The sequence below is a fragment of the Stigmatopora argus genome, chromosome 5 (assembly GCF_051989625.1).
Source record: "Stigmatopora argus isolate UIUO_Sarg chromosome 5, RoL_Sarg_1.0, whole genome shotgun sequence".
NCBI classification, from domain to species: Eukaryota; Metazoa; Chordata; class Actinopteri; order Syngnathiformes; family Syngnathidae; genus Stigmatopora; species Stigmatopora argus.
In genome coordinates, this window is record NC_135391.1 from 17,536,959 (window position 1) to 17,560,410 (window position 23,452).

The 23,452-nt window shown below is 39.2% G+C and overlaps 1 protein-coding gene across 2 annotated transcripts in view; it reads left to right on the top strand.

Annotated features, from left to right (window-relative positions):
- Positions 1–939: 939 nt before the first annotated feature.
- Positions 940–23,452, top strand: part of LOC144074252 (phospholipid-transporting ATPase ID-like) — a 42,233-nt gene continuing 19,720 nt past the window's right edge. For both annotated transcript variants that reach the window (XM_077600561.1, XM_077600563.1), the window contains exons 1-7: positions 940–1,143; positions 15,682–15,769; positions 15,835–15,893; positions 15,998–16,111; positions 18,464–18,562; positions 18,917–18,978; positions 19,304–19,376. In XM_077600561.1, the coding sequence (XP_077456687.1) occupies positions 15,727–15,769; positions 15,835–15,893; positions 15,998–16,111; positions 18,464–18,562; positions 18,917–18,978; positions 19,304–19,376 (450 nt within the window). In that variant the 5' untranslated portion in view covers positions 940–1,143; positions 15,682–15,726. The remainder of the gene's footprint in view (positions 1,144–15,681; positions 15,770–15,834; positions 15,894–15,997; positions 16,112–18,463; positions 18,563–18,916; positions 18,979–19,303; positions 19,377–23,452) is intronic.

Sequence of the window (23,452 nt, forward strand, 5' to 3'; positions counted from 1 at the left end):
GTCTGTTAGCGTAAATGACAGGAACAACTTTGTTTTGAATGGTATTGATAAAAATATGTGTTGTCTCTTTCCCATAAATATATGAATTCAATCTTCATCAAAATCAGTCAGACAGTTTCATCAGAATCATATTTTCACGCTTATCTGAGATAAGCAGCCTGAGCAGGGAAATCCAGACTTTCCTCCCCACAGCCAGCATATTGTTTTGGGTCGACCCCGAGGGTTCCCTCTAGTGTCACGTGCCAGGACCTCACCAGAAAGATGTCCAGTAGCAATTCAAATCAGATGCCCGACTCAACTCACCTGGCTGGTTCAGTAATTTATTTTATTTTATTACATAAAGGATCATTTCGGTTAAAATGTCTCAATAAAACACTGACATGAATAAATGATATGACCAAAGAGGGGTGATAGATATCTGAAGGCAGAATCAGCTGCGTAAAAATAAAAACAATTGGTGGCCATCTTGCGTCAGACTGTATATATTCATTCATTCATTTTCTGAACCACATGGTCCTCACTAGGGTCGTGGGGGGTGCCGGAACCTATCCCAGCTGAAAAAATAAAAAATAATAATCATAATACTCATAATAATCATAACAATAATAATAACAATAATAGTAATAATAATAATGATAATAATATAATTTCTAAATTTATATAATATAATTTATATAACAATTTCAAAGTACAGGTTCTGTTTATAGTTTATTAACGAATATGTTAGCGTTATCGAAGGGTACCGATACTAAATGGCCGACAATGGCAACGCCCGTTCTCGTTGGCTCACACATTCATTTTCATTTACATATATGATATCTGTAACCCGCAGAACCTAAATCTCGCGAGATTTATTGACCTCTCTGCGCGATGATTGGATGTGAATGCGAACTCTTTGAATATATAGTTAGACTTTTTGGGGAGGTAATCGAGGGTGGGGTCGAGAGAGGAAACAGAGGAGGAGAAAGTGGAGAGGAGAAGCGAAAAAAGAAAGAGGGCGTAGGTTGCTCGACGCCACGCTTCGGCTGCCTAAAGAGTCGCACCGACACAAAGTGAGCCTTCTTCTCACAGTTATTTTCCTCCGAGCGGGACAACCTCATTTCATCCCCGAGAACAGCCCTGCGCCCCGGCTCGGAATTCAAGGTAAGTCGTTCCACTTCCCTGATGAGCGACCCGTGTTTTTTGGCTCTCAAAGTTTGACGATTTGATGAAAATGCTCCCATATGGTCACGGCTTACTGCAAAGTGAGTGTGTAAAATCCTCCTTGAACCATTTTCAAACTTTTTAGAAGTGTATTTTACTCAATTTGTCTTTGTCATATAGTATAGTACTGCCGTATTACACTATTATACTGATGACGCTGTAACGGTAAGTGCTCAGCCAAATAGACCGCTATTATTTAAGATCTCTTTGACCCTCCATATTAAAGTTTTCTATTTGTTTTTGGAAAAAGAAGAATTAAATGCTTATTTTTGGAGAGACAATGTTTCAATATTAAGGTGTTTAGTATCTATAATTATTATACTTACTAAACACCTTAATATTCCAACATAGTATATGCATAATCATATTATACTATCATATGATTAGGCATATACTCTGTTCGTTCAGTTAGAACACAGTTCATAAACACTGGAGAGTACGGTTGGTCTTCACACTTAGGCAAAGTTGGGTAGTGTAGCCCAATGTTTCCCAACCTTTTTTGAGCTGCGGCACACTTTTTGCATTGAAAAAAATCTCAAGGGACACCAACATCCGAAAATCTTTTAATTTAAAACTATGTCGCCTATATTAACAATAGTCCTTCTCATCAAAGTTGTATCAGCAGGAATCACATAAACCTCCAAAATTATTCCAAAATCTAATTTTTCACACTGACCTAATGTCACCAAAACTTGTTGTATTGCAGTCCCTGAACAACTCCCCGTTCAAGTGATGCAAAAATAAGTAATGTCATGTTTTTTATGGCATAATTTTATGACTTTTCCCTAAATATTACTTAAATCTTCTAATATTACACAAAAAAAATGTTGTGCTTACACAGACTTTAGGTTGCCAAAAGTTGATGCCCTGGGAACCAAACAACTTCCGGGTCATATTAGAGAAAAACAAGCAACAAAAGGACAGTTTCACAATTTGAATCTTTTAATAATATAATTTATAATTTAAAATTCATCATATTTTGATTTTAATCTTGTAATAGTTCAATTTACTCTCATTATATTCATATTAATTTTTCTTTCTGAATATTACATTGTATGTCTTCTTCTAATTTCCTATGGCACACCTGACCAATGCTCATGGCACAGTGGTTCGGAAACACTGGTGTTGCCAAAAGGAAAGTGTTAATTTAAAATAAAATATTAATACTCAAGAAGTATTCATCCCAAAAAACTACAAGTAAAATGTTATCAGTAAAAAGAATACTCAAGTAATGATTAACTCCTTACAATGTCTGTTTTTTTGTTTTGTTTTTTAACATCTGGATTTTTTTTTTGCGCAATGTCATCTATACAAAGTGTTAATATCATACCTGTCAAACTCGGCCAATTGCTCCCCTTATTAATGATTGCAATTCTCCTTATTAAAAAAAGGACAAATGCAACGCACCACGAATATTTACTCACATCAGGCGCACTTAAAAGTGTAGTTTTCTCCAAAGTAGTATGCACTGAATTCAAGATTCAGTAGATGTGGTTGTATGACGCTGACATCTTGACTGTCTGTGTACATTGCTTACTGACTGTTAAAAGGCGGACATGTGAAAGATGAATGCGCGTGTGCATATGATGCTTAAAGCATGAGTATTGGCACTCCACGATGACTTTTTCGTCTCCTACCAGTGTTCGAGATGATCCGGATAAGAGCCAAATGGGTAAAACGAGATCGATTTTACAAAAAACGTACTTAAAAAAATCCCGTACAAAAGTTGTTTTCCGGCAAACACAATTTGAAATGGTCAAAAAAATGGTAAAATATAGGAAAACGTATACGTTGACAGGTTTGTAATATTATACAGTACTCTCACATATTACATGGCCATATTACATCTACAAAACTCACAAAAATCATTTAATCCCCACTGGAACAATCTACAAAAAGGAAACCTGCCAAAAGAGCACAAGGGCCCTCTAGTGGAGAAACCACATTTCCTACCATGAAAATATATTGAGCATATTTCGTTGACTGTCAGTACAAAATAAAATATGTGAGAGAGGTTGAAATCCATGCTTTCTATTAATGTTTAAAGCAACGCTCTATGGTAATAATTATTTTGTACGGCTCTTTAAAGATGCAACGTGATTGAACGACTGCTAGCTAGCTTGTGGTCATGTGACTGTAGAGTTATGTCTCATTGGTATAATGGAGTCATGTGATTGTTGTTGCAAAATCACTTTTTCGATATTGGCAGAACCACTGTGGCCATCTCTCAAAATTAAAGTAAAATCAAACTGAGGAAACAGGAAAAAAATCACGACTCTAGTGTAGCCCAGAGTAAGAGTAGCTTTTCTTTGTCACAATTCTACTCAAGTAAAAGTAAAGCATGTTAAAACTACTTTTTCTCATACATTTATCAAGTATATGTAACACGGTAAGTGTGTGACTACCCACCTTACACTTTGGCCAATACAGCTCAGAACTACAGTACTGTCATCCTTCACCACTTTGCGACTTCAGTACATCGCGTTTTTTTAATATTCATTATAAAAAAAAGTTCATAAAAATATCAGACTACCACTCAACCCAGCACCAAAAAAGAAAAATAGCCGTCACTTTTATCTGAAAATAGAGCTTTCTCAGCAAATTTGACGGCCAGGATCCTCGGTGAGGGTGGATTTTTTTTTTAAATGTAAGCCGCGGGCGACCTTACAGCGGGCGTCGCCACCCTAAACCGAAAATAGAGCTCGCTCAGCGGACTGAATGGCCGGGAGCCTCGGGGCTCCACAGCTGATGGTGGAATTTTCCAGAAATGTTTCAAAGTGCAATGCGATGTTTCGGTGAAGGGTACTAATAATAGGGGTGATCCTATTTAGTGGTTTTTCAATTATCGCAGCCATATCTGGTCTACATTATCCATGATATTCGTTGGGTTACTGTATATCTACAATTCACTTGGTATAGGGATTGGGGTCGTTACTGCCTTAAATTGTCTCTGGATGTGGATTGTACACAAACTGAGAAATCGACGCCTGTGTGTCTCTTTCTAAAAGTAGCAAATATGCAGCATAATAGTGCAAATACTAAGCTCACTTAAATGGACAGCACAATAATACAAAAAATACACTTGGAGTGAGTCACACAGTCCGATGAATTTGGAAGGTGTGCAAAATGTGCGCACATCAGAGAGGTACACCTTATATATTTTTTTATTGTAGCATTAAGAAACATTCAAAAACAAGTAATGAAACTTTGATTTATACATGTGAACTCACAACTATCAGGCAGCGGTGATATGATGTTACAGACTTGCCTACCTTGAACGTGGACAACATAAACCTTTACAGAAAGTGCTATGTGGCTACACTCAGTCTGATAGTGACGACGAGGAAGCTGAGGTTGCATTGACAGGAAAAATGACTCTTTATATGTGAACTTAAAGTATACAGAAGTCAGAAAAGTTGACTCATCAGCTACCATTAACGGTGATAGACTTCAATGTCCATTTCACTTAGAAAGGCAGGGAGTGATCATTCATACCCAACAACTTTAAATGTTTCATTTTATCCGAGTAGAAAATACTTTATGCAAGGCTAAGCATTTTTTTCATTTAGTAGAATTCAACAAAGGTAATTCAAAGTGATTTACATCACATTGAAATAAAAAACCAGTTAATGAAGAAATCTACACAAATAAAAGCTTACATGAAAGTCACATTAAAATTAGCATTAATTCATTAATTAATTCATTTTCTGAACCGCTTTATCCTCACTAGGGTCGCGGGGGGTGCTGGAGCCTATTCCAGCTGACTTCGGGCCAGAGGCGGGGGACACCCTGAATTGGTGGCCAGCTAATCCCAAGGCACGAGGAGACGGTCAACCATTCACGCTCATACTCATACCTAGGGGGAATTTATTTATTTTTAAAAATTAATTAATGCATTATTTTTTTTAATCAATTGTATTAATTAATTTTATAAATTTATTATTAATAATTATTTCTTTATTTCTTTATTACCTATTTATTTATTTCTAAAATGTATTTTCCTGTGTCTGTATTCTCACCCTCTTGCTACTGTGACAATGAAATTTCCTGAATACGGGATGAAGTTATCTAATCTAATCTAATTTAGTGTCCAATCATCCTACCATGCATGTTTGTGGAATGTGGGAGGAAACCAGAGTACCCGGAGAAAACCCACACAGGCCTGGGGAGAACATGCAAACTCCACACAGGTGGACTGACCTGGATTTGAACCCAGGACCCCAGAGCTGTGAGGCCGACGTGCTAACCAGTCCACCCGCCAGGTCGCCTTAAAATCAGCAAAACAGTTAAATGTTTTTTGGGGGAAGGGGATTTGTACACGTTTGCGTTTTCCTTAGAAAAAATGAATAACTCATTCATCAATTCATTCATTTTCCGTACCATTTATCCTCACAAGGCTCGCGGGCGGTGCTGTATCCTATCCCAGCCAACTATGGGCACCAGGTGGGGGACACTGAATTAGTGGCGAGCGAATCATAAGGCACAAAGAGACAGACAACCATTTACGCACACACTAATATTAAGGGGCAACTTAGAGTGTCCAACCAGCCGACCATGCATGTTTTTAGTATGTGGGAGGAAACCGGAGTACCTGGAGAAAACCCGCGCAAGTCCTGGGAGAACATGCAAATTCCACCAGGAAGGTCTGACGGAACCTGTGATTGAACCCTCTTTTTTTAGAACTAAAAGTCAGATGTGCTAACCACTCAATCACCAGGCGGCCCTAGTTATTACATATAGTAGTTACATAACAATCATGGTCCACTATTTCTCCAGGTATTGAATTTTGATTTTTTTTATGATTTAGTGGAAAAGTCATCGAGGATTAGTTTCAAACCAAGATCTGAAACAATGTAAACATAACATTCTCTTTGAATATCTTAAAGTTCATTTTTAGAAAAAAATCAGATAATTCAATCTTTAATAACTTGACACTCTTTCACATTCCACAGCTTATAAATCTGTCACTGAAAATAAAAACCTGTAGGGGTTGTTCATTTGATCTCCAATCGAAAAATGAATGGGAGCATTTATCCTCAGAGGTCAATTAAATGGTCACAAGTTTAATCAGGTAAAATGAGACTTGGCCCTATGGCTCAGGTGAATTATTCAGATAGCTCAATTGTTCATGGCTGTTCATGTGCTGCATTCCCAGGTTTCCGTCCAAGAGTTGCCATTGTCGCTCTGGCGTCAGTCAAAAATCACAAAGCAAAAGTTAAGTCTGTCATAGTTGAACACTCACTTTGATGCTAACAAAAACATTGTTACTCAATTTTTTTCCAAGTCACTAATGATGTGCAATCCTATTGAGTTTGAGTTTGATTTATTTAATAAGGGACAGCACATATTAATGAACATATTCATATTCATGCTAATGAACATATATATGTAATTATGTAAGATGTAGCTGAGGGGTAATTTCCATCTTTATTTTTTAACGCTTTCAGTGCTATTGACGATGATAGATACCCAATCGTGTGGTTTCCAATCATTCTTTTGCTGTGAAATGTAAGAATGTTTTCACTAGTAGATGTCCAATCCATTTGAAATGAGACAATGGCAGTGAATCAACCTCAGTTGAAATGGATTGGATGACTGACTGCATCAATAATAGCCAAAAAGTTAACAAATTCATCAGTTTTAAGAGAAGTAGTCTGACCGTGCAGACGTTTGTCAGGTGAGTTGATTTAGAGCAGCCAAAAAACACAACATTGCTCAAAACACTAGTGTTTACTCGATCAGATCTGATCTTGTGACCAAATCCGATATCGTCCGATAGTCCAAAAATAGCCGCGTTGGGCCCCATTGCAGGCAGCCCGGCGTCTTGAGTGGTTAGCACATCGGCCTCACAGCTCTGGGGTCCTGGGTTGAAATCCAGTTCGGTCCACCTGTGTGGAGTTTGCATGTTCTCCCTGGGCCTGCGTGGAGCCAATGCTGGCAACGATGAACGTGAACTCACTCAGGTGATGTGAATGATGAGGACAACTACAACAGCGACTTGATTTTCACCAGTGAATTTGTAATTGTTTACCAGTAATCGCCTTCTGTTTGTGCCTTTTGTTAAATAAATATGTATGTAACCTGGTTTCTCTTTTCATCCATAAAATTTACCGCATCTTCTCAAAATTCTGACCAGCTAGTCGAAAACTAGAGCGGCACCCTCTAATTGAACTGCACTACGGTGAAAGTTTGAAAAATAGAATGGCATGCCGTTGAAATAGAGGTTTTACTGTGTGTATATCAGCGGCGGTCCGTGAATTTCCTACCGACGCCTTCAGCTGTCTGAATCAATCCAACCCTCAAAAACTATTTTATGGCTATGAAACCTCTACTGCAGCTACAGCTGCGACACATAAAAATGTATCAATAATAACCTCATACAATTGAAATATTATTTAGGAATATAGCCATATTTTACTCACCAAAAATCCTTTTTACCTGTACACAATATCCATCCTCCTTTCTTTCCTCCTTTTCTATCGCCATCGAAGCTAATGCTGAAAGTCGAGCCTGTCCTGTCGTATTTCTGGCAAACGTTTTTATTCGATTTAGTGCTGAAAATGTTCGTTCCCGGTTGTGACAGGCTTGCTTACTTCGGAGTTGTCCAACCTTTCTTAATGATGTCCAGCTTTTTTTCTTGAAAAGTCCGTCTTGAAAATGGCTTTGACAGTAAATCTGCAAACAAATCCATTTCTTCTCCTCCTTCAGCCATTGCTGGTTGACAAAACCGCTATTAAATCAACACAACAATATATTTGCTTGTGCAGCTCGCTCCAGATACAGCTTGGTAGCTCTGGCTAGTCCACTCTATCACTCAAGGCAATGACGTATCCCTACGCCTGCGAGAAGGCAAGGACGTATCCTTACGCCTGCGAGAAGACCTAGGTGTCGCCAAATCGAATTCTAATTGGTTAAAGCAACAGTTTTATCGACGCTTGTTTTATGCAGCAGAGCCTGCAGAACTGATTGTGAAGGCCTTTTATATATATATATATATATATATATATATATATATATATATAATCTGACAAATTTCACCTTCAGAAATGTCTACAATAAATAAATATACAGACGCTCCCCTACTTACGAACATTCAACTTACGAACAACGGTACATACGAACATGTCTGCAAATTGCGTTTAAGTCGAAAAATGTTCGTAAGTCCAATTTTGTATTCCGCGCCTTTTTCAGAGTAGTACTTCTTTCCGCCGCTAATACCGACGCCTGGCACTGTGAGAGCTCAGCTCACCCAGCATCTACCTTCTTCTTCGTTGCAATGCGGAAGTGCGTGAATGCATATCCAGTGTGCAAAGAACCTTTTTCATTTGTATCATTAAATATCTCATGCATCCATTATTGAATATGGTTGGTAAAAAGCAAAAGGCTTCTATTGAGGGAGTTGCAAGGAAGAGGCAAGCCATTTCATTTGAAACGAGTGGCAATAATAACGAAGCTTGATGCGCGTGAGAGTGGTGAGCGTTGCACATATATGTACAACTTGAATTGTTCGACAGTCAGTACCATTTATAAACAGAAAGATCGAGCAGCAGGACCCAAATATTGAACGTTGCACAAAGTTTGCAAATCAATTGAATGATGCCATACAGTGCTACCGCATCATTTATGATGAAAAAAAGAAGAAAACTGTGCAATCGTCGTTAGATCGCTTCTTTCGGCCAGTTTCTAATACATAAATCTCTCTCTCTCTCTCTATACAGTACTGTACATATTCTCTCCATTTTATTAAATGTTTTTTTTTTCAGTACAAACCAATGCGTGTTACTTATACAAGCCTTAAACATACAAATGCACTTATATCAACCTTCAATATACTTATATAGGCCTTAAACATCAATTATAATACAAAATATAGCACTGAATCAACTTACAAACAAATTCAACTTATGAACAATCGCTCGGAACCTAACTCGTTCGTAAGTAGGGGAGCGTCTGTACACACATTGTAATTTTTACTTTAGTGTTTGCCTGTTTAAGTTACGTGTTTAGACCATAAAAAGTATGTTAGGTCAATACCATTTTGTGGAAGTCAAAGGCTAAGAGTATATTTGCCTGTTGAAGTCATAAAAAAAAAGAATGCAACGTCAAGTAGTCTTTCTGTTTCCCTGAGGCAGCCTCAATGCCAAAGAGGCCCGCTTAAGTGTCCATATCTGGACAGAAACACCAAGTGAGCAGGTGGTATTGTTCCCAGGGGCTATTTGCTGATTTGTTGTTATTAATAGCTCACGGTTTTGATAAAACAAGAAGCTGGTTAAGTGTCCCAGTAGGATGGCGAGTCAGGGAAGACGCTGAAAAACTAAATCTTTTAATCTTTTTCTATTAGACACAACAAAGGAAATCGAGCCCTCTTATCTATTTCATTCTTTAATAAACGAATAGTGCAGGCATGACTGCTTTGTCTTCATTCTAGATGACTCATCAGAGGATGGTAATCAAGGCAATGTTAAACATTAGCAGTCTAGTCAAAACAGGAAATGTTTTCCTTAACATTTTTTTTATTTCAGTAAGAATCACAAACCAATGAAAACCTTTTTTTCCCAGCGTGAATGTGAAAACAATGATTTGCTGTGCTTTTGAACACGCAGATATCTTATTATTTTGTGAACCCCATACTTTCTACATTTTAATAGCCGAATCCACAAAGTGTGTATGTATAAACACACAGTGGTACCTCGAGACACGATCTTAATGCGTTCCGGGACTGAGCTCGTATGTCGATTTACTCGTAACTCAAATGAACGTTTCCCATGGAAATTAACTAAAAACAAATTAATTCGTTCTAACCCTCTGAAAAAACACCAAACACAGGATATTGGATTGGTAAAACATTTTTATTTGTTCTAATTCGCCATCTATTAACAAAATAACAAATAACTAGTGGTTTAATAGTACAAAAGTGTGTTTAATAATACAGACGCTCCCCTACTTACGAACGCAATTGGTTCCGAGCGATTGTTCATAAGTTGAATTTGTTTGTAAGTTGATTCAGTGCTATATTTTGTATTATAATTGATGTTTAAGGCCTATATAAGTATATTGAAGGTTGATATAAGTGCATTTGTATGTTTAAGGCTTGTATAAGTAACACGCATTGGTTTGTACTGAAGAAAAAAACATTTAATAAAATGGAGAGAATATGTACAGTACTGTAGAGAGAGAGATTTATGTATTAGAAACTGGCCAAAAGAAGCGACCTAATGACGATTGCACAGTTTTCTTCTTTTTTTCATCATAAATGATGCGGTAGCACTGTATGGCATCATTCAATTGATTTGCAAACTTTGTGCAACGTTCAATATTTGGGTCCTGCTGCTCGATCTTTCTGTTTATAAATGGTACTGAATGTGCAACGCTCACCACTCTCACGCGCATCAAGCTTCGTTATTATTGCCACTCGTTTCAAATGAAATGGCTTGCCTCTTCCTTGCAACTCCCTCAATAGAAGCCTTTAGCTTTTTACCAACCATATTCAATATTGGATGCATGAGATATTTAATGATACAAATGAAAAAGGTTCTTTGCTCACTGGAGATACATTCACGCGCTTCCGCATTGCAACGAAGAAGAAGGTAGATGCTGGGTGAGCTGAGCTCTCACAGCGCCAGGCGTCGGTATTAGCGGCGGAAAGAAGTACTACTCCGAAAAAGGCGCGAAATACAAAATTGGACTTGCGAACATTTTTGGACTTAAACGCAATTTGCAGACATGTTCGTATGTACCGTTGTTCGTAAGTTGAATGTTCGTAAGTAGGGGAGCGTCTGTACTAAAATTAGAGGGATTTCGCAGAGGGGAGACAGAGAGGGACAGAGAGAGGGGGGAGACTGGAAACATAACATAAACAAATTTAAATGAACTTGGATTACGAAGCAGACACACTCAAAAATAAATTTAATCTAACTTAACACTAAACTTAATTCTAATTTTGTTTTAAATTTGTATACCTTTCTTCTCCAGGGTTGGCTCTATTTGCCCCACCTCCACCCTGAAGTTCAGATGCAACCTATCGAGGGTTTTTTGCTTTTATCTTCCCTTCAAAATATTTCGAAAATGATGCACACAAATGTCCTCACAATAGGATAATCCACGACCACTTGCCAACTTGCCTGGGAAGTAGTATTCCTCTCGTATTAGCGAACAAGCTCCGCCATTCGCACTGACTAATGGGGAGAAAAACACTGAAAAAATGCAACAACCTCCGCCCAGTGCTCGTAGAGACATTACACGAGGGAGTTGTGACCAGAAAAAAAGGGAAACAATAGGCATATATATACATAAATATATATATGTACATATATATACATATATGTGTGTATATATATATATATATATATATATATATATATATATATATATATATATATATATATATATATATATATAATATATAGAGAGACAGAGAATGGACAACTAAAGGGAGTGCCTTTTATTGACAATAGATACAATGTTTATCCCAGAAATCTGAGATGCAGCCCTCGGACAAGACGGCCATTCATGCTTCCTGACCTCCGAACCTGTCGGTCAGACACAATTAGACACTGAGATAATATTACCTTTTCATCATGCCTCCAACTAACGGACTGAAAAAAATGACTTCATCCTTTATTATGCCCATTTTTTATACAGTTTGACCTAAAATCATAGCCTGAATTATGGGACTTCTGTCTGAACAACACATAGAAGAACTCTTTCAGGCTTTGTTTGTAGAAGATTGGATTATTATAATGGTATATTTACTGTTTTTAGCAAAGAAAACTAATTAGGACTATGCACCTAATCCCCCGCAAGGAAAAAAAAACAGATTACACTGGTCATTAACTGGTTTCTACACTACAGTGAATTCGGCTGAGTCAGTGGATAGACTTCAAAATGAGATAAAATAAGATGTGTCATCTAAATACGGGAAAGATGTAATCATTTTCACCTGAAAAAAAGGAAAGGTCAAAAAATGAGTGCTTACCTTAGTCTAATGTCATTGAATGCTCTAAGCAACCCAAATTTCTTGGTGTAATTTTTGATTTGAACTTGAACTTCAATAGCTATCTAAAATGTATCACTTAATCTGCCTACTACCACCTAAAATATAGGCAGAATTACGAGACCTCTGTCTAAACAAGACATGGGAAAACTCATCCATGAAACCCTTTTTTGCAGATTGGTTTTGTTGCAATGGCATACTGTGGTAACTCGTGATATGAACTTAATGCGTTCCGGGACTGAGCTCGTATGTTGATTTACTCGTAACTCAAACAAACGTTTCCCATAGAAATGAACTAAAAACAAATTAATTAATTTGTTCCAACCGTCTGAAAAAACACCAAAAACTGGATTTTGGATTGGCAAAACATTTCTATTTGTTCTAATTCGCCATCTGTTAACAAAGTAACAAATAACTAGTGGTTTAATAGTACTAAAATGTGTTTAATTGTACTAAGATTAGACGGATTTGGCAGAGGGGAGAGAGAGAGGGAAATAGACTTTTTGCAACGCGCTCGTAACATAACATAAACAAATTTAAATGAACTTGGATTACGATGCAGACACACTCAAAAATAAGTTTAACCTAACCTTGCACTAAGCTTAATTCTAATTTTGTTTTACATTTTTATACCTTTTATTTTCCGGGATTGGCTCTATTTGCCCCGCTTCGACCCTGACTTTCAGATGCAACCTATCTATCAAGGGTTGTTTGCGTTTGTCTTCCCTTCAAAATATTCTGAAAATGATGCACACAAATGTCCTCACAATACGATAATGCACGACCACTTGCCAACTTGCCCGGGAAGTAGTACTCCTCTCGTATTAGCGAAAAAAACTCCGCCATTCGCAACGACTAACGGGGAAAAAAAACAGAAAAAAATGCAACGCTCCGCCCAGTGCTCACAGAGACATTACACGAGGGAGTTGCGGGGAGAGAGACAGTGCCCATGATGTTCTTATGAGCAGCCTCTCGCGTCCGCTGTATGCTCGTATATCAAAATTTGTCTCGTATCTCAAAATAAATATTTGCTATAAATTTTACCCGTATCTCAAATTGCTCTTATGTCGGGGCACTCGTATGTCGAGGTATTACTGTGTTTACAAGTTTTAGCAAAAGATGACTCAGGATGCTGCTGCTGGAGTCCCCAGAAATAAAAGGAAAATGGACAATATTACACCGGCCATGAAATGACTTTGTCAGAGGATAAACAATAATATGTTACTGCTCCCAAACAAAACACTTAATGGTCTAGCTAACAGGAAGTGCATAAAAATGACCGCGCCTATTAAATTGTGCCTCATCTCTCAGCAGCGTGTGCATGGTAAACCCAGGAAATTCCCCCACTTCTTTCATGGCACACTAAGTTTAAAACGCCTTTGTCTGGCACTGTGAACCTTCAGGCTTGCGTCACCATGGAAAATAAAAGTGGTTAATTTAGCGAGTGAACAGTGCACTGTGTCTTCGGCGACTTTAACTTTTTTTTACCATACCCAAACATGGTCTGACCTGGAATTCCCGTTTAAAGGCTCATTCCTGGATGAACATGGAGTGTTTATTTATAGGTCCAGTGCTGACATCACCATGGTGGATGAAAACTACAAGTGAAGGCAGGAATTATTAGATGTTTCAATGAAGGATACAATCTTACTGCCATTAATAACTCTTTATAGAGTATGCACTATTATCGTAATTTAAAAAAAATGATAGACATCCAATTATGCGGCTTGTTTCAACTTTCTTTTTGACTTGTAACGAGTTCATCTCTAGTAGTCCTTTCATATCAGTCATTTCATAAACGACTTAATATAAAAATGTGTCTGTTTTGCATCATGGCTGTATCAAATGCCTTAAAATGGGATTAGATTAGATTATATAACTTTATTCATCCCATAATCGGGAAATTTAATTGTCACAGGAGCAAGAGGGTGAGAACACAGACAGGAACAGACATTTTAGACATGAATAAATAGGTAATAAATAACTTAATAAATACATTATATATATATATATATATATATATATATATATATGTATATATATATATACATACAGTGGTACCTCGACATACAAGCACCCCGACATACGAGCACCCCGACATACGAGCATTTCGAGATATGAGTAAAATTTCAAGCAAATAATTATCTCTGGATACGAGACAAATTTCGAGATACGAGAAAGCCAGGTGGCCAAGACATGAGAGGCTGTTTATGATTTTAGCGCAGTCTTTTTTGCCGCATCTCTTTCGTGTATAACAGATATCTACGAGCACTGGGCGGAGCTATGCATTTTTTTCAGTGTTTTTTTCCCCCGTCACTCAGCGCAAATGGCGGAGCGATCTCTACTACGAGGAGTATATATTACTTCTCGTTGGCAAGTAGTTGTGCGTTATCCTATTGTGAGGACATTTGTGTGCATCATTTTCGGAATATTTTGAAGGGAATACAAAAGCAAACAGCCCATCGATAGTAAAAGTCAGGTTGGAGGCGGGGCAAACAGAGCCAACCCGGCCGGAAGAATGGTATAAAAATGTAAAACAAAATTAGAATTAAGTTTAGTGTAAGGTTAGATTAAACTTATTTTTGAGTGTGTCTGCACCGTAATCCAAGTTCATTTAAATTTGTTTATGTTATTAAACGAGCGTGTTGCCGTGCAAAAAGCGCCCCCCCCCCTCTCCGCCCCCTCTCTCTGTCCGTCCGTCTCTCTCTCTCCCCCCTTCGAAATCTGTATAATTTTAGTACTATTAAACACATTTTAGTAATATTAAACCACTAGTTATGTGTTACTTTGTTAATAGATGGCGAATCAGGAGAAATAAAACATTTTTTTCAATCCAATATCCTGTTTTTGGTGTTTTTTCAGAGGCTTGGAACAAATTAATTTGTTTTTAGTTCATTTCAATGGGAAACGTTCGTTCGAGTTACGAGAATATCGACATACGAGGTCAGTCCCGGAACAAATTAATCTCGTATCTCGAGGTACCGCTGTATATATATACATATTCACACATACATATATATAAAATACATACGGTTGGTTTTAATTAGTCTTAATTAGTCTTATTGTCCCTTTAAGAAACTTGGTGACACCCTCTGTCCCTCGTGAACGTAATGAAGGGGGCCTTCAGTATTTTATTTTTGTTATTGTTTTTAGAAGTCAGTTGTTAGAGTTACATTTTACTAATACCAATTCAGGGTGTCCCCAGCCTGGTCCCCTTGAGTTGGCTGAGGTAGGATCCAAACCTACTTACACCCTACCACCCAAGTGGGATGGCTGACAACTAATAAAAGATCTTCATTGGCTGCTACCCTCCCACTCTTGCTGGAGTGGACGTCTACTAGTGTCGGACTCGTTTCAATTCACAGCTGAATGATGAACATTGAACATTCGTTAATTTTTCTCTCCTGGTCAAAAGAATTGGGCGTTGATAGCCATCAATGGCACTGAAATACGCTGCTAAGGTTTTTACTGTTTTTTCTCCACAGACTACAACGATGACGGACAGATAGCAGAGAGAGAGGAAGGTGAACATGTCATTTTTTGGTTTTAATTTCGGCAAAAAGAAAGAGCAAGGTAAGCTTGATGAAATTTCTCTTTCAGTTTTTTTAGGGTTCATTATTTCCTTTTTTTGCTCTTAGAACTTGAGAGGAAACTAAGGGCAAATGACCGAGAATACAACCTCTCCTTTAAATATGCTGTAAGTGTCAATCATGGTTATTATTTTCTCCAAACCATTAAGTAGCTATCAAAAACTGTCAACTAAGTCAGGAAAATTTGTTTGACATGCTTCCTGTTCACCAGACGAACGCCATCAAGACCTCCAAGTATAACTTCTTCACCTTCCTACCTCACAACCTTTTTGAGCAGTTCCAGAGAATTGCTAATGCCTACTTTCTTTTCCTGCTGGTGCTCCAGGTAGGCCAGAAAAGCCTTTTGAACATTCCTAAAAAGTAATGAAAACACTGGATATGTTGTCATTACCGCAGAGTTTTTACATCCTGGTTTTATTTCCCGTTTTACTGCAGATCGTTTAGGTAACTGGTTTGTAGTGCGAAAATCATTAACTCAGTCGCCTAAAGTCCTTTGCAAAGAAGTGTTACTCATATTACATATTGTTTTACGGGGTTAGGGTCTTACCATGAATAAGTTGATAAAAAAGACCATAGTACATTATATCAATTGCATTTTTTTCCCAGTGTAGTCCTCCCTCGATTATCACGAATTCACTTCTTCTTTTTCTGCTGGGACAAGCTCCAGTAACTCCCTCGAGCCTTGCAAGGATGCAAGGTCACAGATGTAAAAAAAAAAGTAGCAAATTGCTTTGGATTTAAAGGGAGTACTCTACAATATATTAATTTGGCTATGCTTGGAATTTACTTTGGTGGGTGTTTGTTCTCGCTGAATGCTCCTGTAGTTATTTCACTTCGATAAACTCTGCTACTAAGGGTAGTAGACAAATCTTCATCCCCTCAAATCCATTTTGACTGGGACTTGGACACAAAATAAATTGGATATGTTATAATTAATGGCATTAATGGCAACCAAATTGTTTATTTTCTTCTGTTGCTGTTTTTTTTAAAGCAGAACAATTGTTTTGGCAGTAACATTTTTTGCGAATGTAACACCTTTAACTATAAACCAATACAAATGTGCTTTTGAGCAGGAATAAATATATTAGGGTTGCAAATAATGAATACTCTAATCAGCAAAATAATTGTTGCATTGATGAAAACACTTATTACTTAATTTTGGGGGTGTGGAATCCAAATCTGACCTTTTCTTGGGCAGTGCAATATGGAAAAATTGTATCACAATATGTGCCTTTATTTTACCAGGAACACTCCCACCCTTTCACTACCGCATTCTGCTGTTGTTCACTTCTAGCCTTTCCTCTACAAGAACAGTAGAGTGTTGACAAAAAAGGCACCCAGTCAGTCAGGTCATAGAGGGTCATACAACGACATCTACAGAATTTTTAATTTAGTGCACACAAAATACACACTGACTGGTTGGGCGCCCCCATCCATTTTGGAGAAAATTTTAGACTTTTAAGTGCGTCCTATAGGTGTGAAAATTAGGTATTTCATCTCATCTCATTTTCTGAACCGCTTTATCATCATTAGGGTTGCGGGGGGTGCTGGAGCCAATCCCAGCTGACTACGGGCCATAGGCGGGGGACACCCAGAATTGGTCGGTGGCCAGCTGATTGCAGGGCACAAGGAGACGGACAACCATGCACACTCACACCCATACCCATACCTAGGGGCAATTTAGAGTATCTCAATCAACCTACCATGCATGTTTTTGGAATGTGGGAGGAAACCGGAATACCCGGAGGAAACCCACGCAGGCCCAGGGAGAACACGCAAACCCCACACAGATGGACGTAACCTGGATTCAAACCCAGGACCCCAGAGCTGTGAGGCCGACGTGCCAACCACTCACCCCACTGGTGACCGCTCATTTTATTTTTGAACTGACTTTAAATTGACCTACGACAAATGTCGTATAAACAGAAGCAGCAATAAATAGTATATTAATATATTATATGATGATACATTATTTAATACCCATATTGGAAAGAATTGTGTTGTATGTGTTCTCTGTGGCTTAAACATTTTGCTTGTTTCAATTTTCTTGCAAGCATTACTCACACATAGTTGCCACAGGAAGCAAATTAGAGTCTTACCTATTGGTAGTACAATGTTATATGGAATCACAAAATGTAGCAAGTAAATGCACATTGTGTGTCATTTGTTGGCCAAAATGTGCATTGAAGAAACATCAATTCATGATGACAATGACAATACACATGCAAAATCTGAACAGGAGATTTAATATCCTTTTGGCAATACATATTGTCATATCATAGAGCAGGCGGCCCGGTGGAGCGAGTGGTTAGCGTGTTGGGCTTACAGCTCTGGGGTCCTGGGTTCAAATCCAGGTCATGTCCATCTGTTTGGAGTTTGCATTTTCTCCCTGCGTGGGTTTCATCTGGGTACTCCGGTTTCCTCCCACATTCCAAAAACATGCATGGTAGGCTGATTGGACACTCTAAATTACCCCCAGGTATGGGTATGACTCCATGGTTGTCCGTCTCCTTGTGTCCTGAGATCGGCTGGCCACCGATTCAGGGTGTCCCCCGCCTCTGGCCTGGAGTCGGCTGGGATAGGCTCTAGCACTCCCGTGACTCTAATGAGGATAAAACGGTTCAGAAAATGAGACGAGATGAGATTAACTTTGGTATAACTTGTTATTTTCGATTAGGTGATTCCTGAGATCTCATCACTTTCCTGGTTCACCACAGTGGTACCTCTGGTGCTTGTTCTATCAGTCACTGCTGCCAAGGATGCCACTGATGATATTGTAAGCTCCTCGCTCACCTTCATCGTTATACCAGGAATCTATGTAAGCCTAGCACGTCCTTTTAGTCAACGTCTGCATATTTAGGGGGAAATCTCTAATTGCGTCACCCTGATTGCATAAAACGTCGCTCCTTCCCCTTTTTTATGGTGAGTTGCCGTCATAGCAACTCAACTGCGTCCGTTGGCTCATGACCTTGTACTATTTAATGGTTTACAAGCACTAATCACAGGAGCATGAAACTATGAAACTAAATAACATGACGTCATGGTTTAAACATTATCTCAGGGGAACAGTGAGTTTAATGAGCGGGAACACGGAAACGCGGCAAAATACTTATCTTGTGTTTACTTTCAGAATCGCCACCGAAGCGACAACCAAGTCAATAACCGAAAAGTCCAAGTTCTCATCGATGGAAAGTAAGTCGTTAAAAAAATGATCACGTTCAATCCCACGGACCCCCAATGGGAAATGGAAGGGTCTGGCAGCAATCTTTTGATTGCTGCTAGCCCCTTCCATTTGAAATGGATTGCATGTACAACACTATTAATAATGCCGATTAGGTCAGTGTAATATTTAAACGGGCTCAAGCAAAGTAAGGGGTGCAGAAATCAGCCCAGAAACTTCTATTAAGCAGTAGCACGATTGCGATCCAATGCCCATTTTTGTCCATTTCAATTTCCTGAAATACAAACACTTCATTTGTTTTGTCATCAAACTAAACATCCTGCTTCCTCTCCACAGACTGCGTGGCGAGAAGTGGATGGATGTGCAGGTCGGTGACATCATCAAGCTGGAAAACAATCAGTTTGTTACAGTAAGGCAACTTTGTATAACATTACTATTTTAAATTGCAAAATTACACGATTTGAGAGGTTTATACAGTAAACTATACTGTAAACTCAATACATAGCGAGCCTTTTCCCATGATTCTCCCCTAAAATTTAGAAACATTTAAAATTAACCAATATTTGGTCCAATATTATTTATCTGATTCACATATAGAAAAATTCAAGCTGTCAACATTTGACCGAAAATCTCTTTCATTTCCAGTTGGAAATTCAACACTTAAAACACACACACTTAAACCTTTCCATTCACTTTTTTGCAGACCCACAAAAATATCCAGAATTGATAATCTTTTTCCCCAAAACCTTAAACAAAAGTGACCTAAAATTGTCTAAAACAGGAATAAGAAACTTATGGCTCGAGAGCCTTATGTCGCTCTTTTGATGGGTGCATATGGCAAACTGTTATGATTCGGCAAGCCGATTAAAAGATGGATCCACAACAACTAAGGAACAAATGAGTCGATATTCACAAAAACTAGAATTTATTAAACAATAAGAGCGCGACAATAAATGCGAGTATCAAAAGGAGTTAACAAAACAGCGCGACCGAGGCGGCAAATAAACTAAGAATCAAAAAGTACAACAGAACAGCATGACCTAGTCGGCGAATAAACTAAGATTTTCAAGTTTTGAAAACATAAAATACAAACGTCAAAATCTCGGGTAAGTCACAGAGTCGTGTTGGACAAGCAGGACGGTAAGCAAGGGCAAGGCACGCAATACTCCGACAATCCGCTGGCTGTGCCGGCTGTCATCAAATACTGGATGTGTCAATCAGCTGCAGGTGTGCTAATCCCACGCCACCTCGTTGGCTTAATCAGCTGCTGAAAAGATACGTCACTGTAGGCAACAGAATATGACAACCTCCAGCGCCACTATAATCATATTTTTTTTTTCAGTAGATTCCTGGGTGCATACACTCCGTGATTAGCAACAATGCAACAATGTCAAAAAAATTCAGAGACTTTTTCTACTTTAAATGTGGTGGAATGACAAAAAAAGATGCACATGTATTTTTATTTTCTGAAGGAATAACATTTAAAAATATGAAGTGTTTATGGCTCTCTTTGTTAAAAAGGTTCCCGACCCCTGTGCTAAAACCATCGCAAAGTGCCCCAAAACTAAGAGGGTCATGACTTGGAAATACTCAAATCTACAGGAGTTGCTTCCTTTGAAACCATCTCCAAATTAACAGGAAGTTACTCAAAATCATCAGGCATTACCCCAAAACAAAAGAAGTGACTTGGTATTACCCCCAAATCCATATAAAGTGACCTGCCAAATGAACAGGATGTAACGCAAGATAATAAGGGATTACCCTGAAACAAAGTTCCCTCTAATTTTTTGTTGGTCTGAGCAGAAAGACAACCTCCCTGAGCGCACTGAGTACCAGTGTGAGCGACATCATCGGTACTCGGATGATTCGCCTAAAGACGTTTCGCCGACGGACGTTTGACAGACGGGCAGGTCGCCGAATGGACGTTCCGCCGAACGTTCATTCGGCCGAACGGAGGTTTCGCCGAAACGGGATTCGAACGCTCGCCCCGCCGGATCGTGTGTGTACAAGTTTTTCAACCTCGGCCCGCGGGCCATATACGGCCCGTTAGGATTTTTAATCCGGCCCGCCGCCGGTGTTGTCCAAATTATAGTAAAAATCAATGTTCGTCTACCATCAATGGCAGCCCGGGAATAAGCACTCTTGGGCGGGCATGGCAGTCCGGGAATAAGCACTCTTGGGCAGGCAGATGTAGCAGAACCGAGCCGTAAAATGACAGCAATCGGGTCAAATCCATCCTAAAACAGCATTTAATGATTAAATACAAATACTGGATGATATCGCGATGGAGGCAAAAAAACGTCTATAGACGTCCATTCGCCAAACGGCTCAAAATGCTCTCAAATTCGGTCAAATCCAGCTGAAAACAGCGTTTAATGATTAAATACAAATACTAGTATTTGTATTTAATCATTAAACTAACAAATACTAGTACGACCTGTCCGTCTGTCAAACGTCCGTCGGCGAAACGTCTTTAGGCGAATCATCCGGTCACAACATCATCATTGCTCGCTATGGGCACACCAGTATCACACCTGCCACAAGCAGGTGCATGTCAATGTTCCCTCTAATTTTTCATGTAAAACATGCTGTAAAACACGAAAAACATGAGTGGACAGAGCTACTGCCACTGGCTGCCACTTAAACGGCGCCATCATGGGGAAAGGGGTAAAAAAAATAAAAAATAAAAAATAAAAATAATAATAATAATAAAAAAAATTCGATTTTTTTTTACTGCGCGCCATATGATTGCTACTGCGCAGAGAAGACGAGAGTAGTGCGCAATTGCGCACGCGCGCAGCTTAGAGGGAACATTGCCCTGAAATTAGAAATTGTAAGTGACTTGGAATTGCCTCCAAATTACATGACCAAACCAACAGAAAGTGATTTAGCCTCCGAATTAACAGGAAATCCACTGGGTTGTCAAGACCAGCATTATTGCATTCACACACAATTTCTCCAGAAATTCTGTAATAGAGCTGGGTGATATGACAAAAATTGTTATCACAATATAAGGAAGAAAAATATATATGTATATGTATATGTATATATGAATGCCTCCAGGTACAACATTTTTTATATGCAAATGAGTAACTCGAGATACGAAAAATATCCAAGTTACGAAATCCCCCAAAAAGTAAATGCATTTTTTTTATCCGTTATTTTATTTTGAAAATATTGTCGCGGATGCATTGATTCTCACTTTAGAGACCTTGCTACCCTCTATTGGGCTCTCATTTCATAGCGAGATCCCGGATACCAGCGGCTGAAATGAGTTTCCTCCGCTGGATGTCCGGACTCTCCCTTAGAGATAAGGTGAGAAGTTCACTCATCCAGGAGGGACTCGGGAGTAGAGCCGCTGCTCCTCCGGATTGAGAGGAGCCAGATGAGTTGGCTCGGGCATCTGATCAGGATGCCCCCTGGACTTCTCCCTCGGGAGGTGTTCCGGGCACGTCCCACCGGGAGGAGGCCACGGGGCCGACCTCGGACATGCTGGGGAGACTATGTCTCCCCACTGGCCCGGGAACGCCTTGGGATACTCCCGGAAGAGCTGGGTGAGATGGCTGGGAAGAGGGAATTCTGGGCCTTCCTGCTGAAGCTGCTGAAGCTGCTGACCCCGCGACCTGACTTCGGATAAAGCGGGAGAAGTTGAGATGAGATGAGATGAAAAGCATTCAATTAAATTCAATTGGCTGTCTCACAACAACCATTATCCATGTTTCAAGATTATCTCTTAAATACCTGTCCACCTTGGCTAAATGCTCCCCTTATTAATGATAGCAATTCCCCTTATTAAGCGATCAAAAACCATACAAATGCAACGTGGCACATATTTTCACACACACACACACACAGAAAGGGCACACGTAAAAGTCTAAAATGTATATAGTACTACAAAGTGGCCGGCTTTCAGCCCTGGTAGAATGGGCTCCAATGTTCCCTCTAATTTTTCGTTGGTCTGAGCAGAAAGTCAACCTCCCTGAGCGCACTGAGTACCAGTGTGAGCGACATCATCGGTACTCGGATGATTCGCCTAAAGACGTTTCGCCGACGGACGTTTGACAGACGGGCAGGTCGCCGAATGGACGTTCCGCCGAACGTCCATTCGGCGACCTGTCCATTTTTCATGTAAAACACGAAAAACATAAGTGGACAGAGCTACTGCCACTGGCTGCCGCTTAAACGGCGCCATCATGGGTAAAAAAAAAAAAAAATCCGATTTTTTTTTTACTGCGCGCCATATGATTGCTGCTGCGCAGAGAAGACGAGAGTAGTGCGCAATTGCGCACGTGCGCAGCTTAGAGGGAACACTGATGGGCTCTTGCCGCCATCTGGGAGACAAACACGAGTATTACGTCTCCTGCGGAGGGAACTATTTCAGCGGCGCAGGGCACATTTTCGCTGGGATTTTGGACCATTATATACATTTTAAAACAGTAATAAATCATTTTCCTATAATTTTCTCTCATTTTTGTGTGTTTCTCA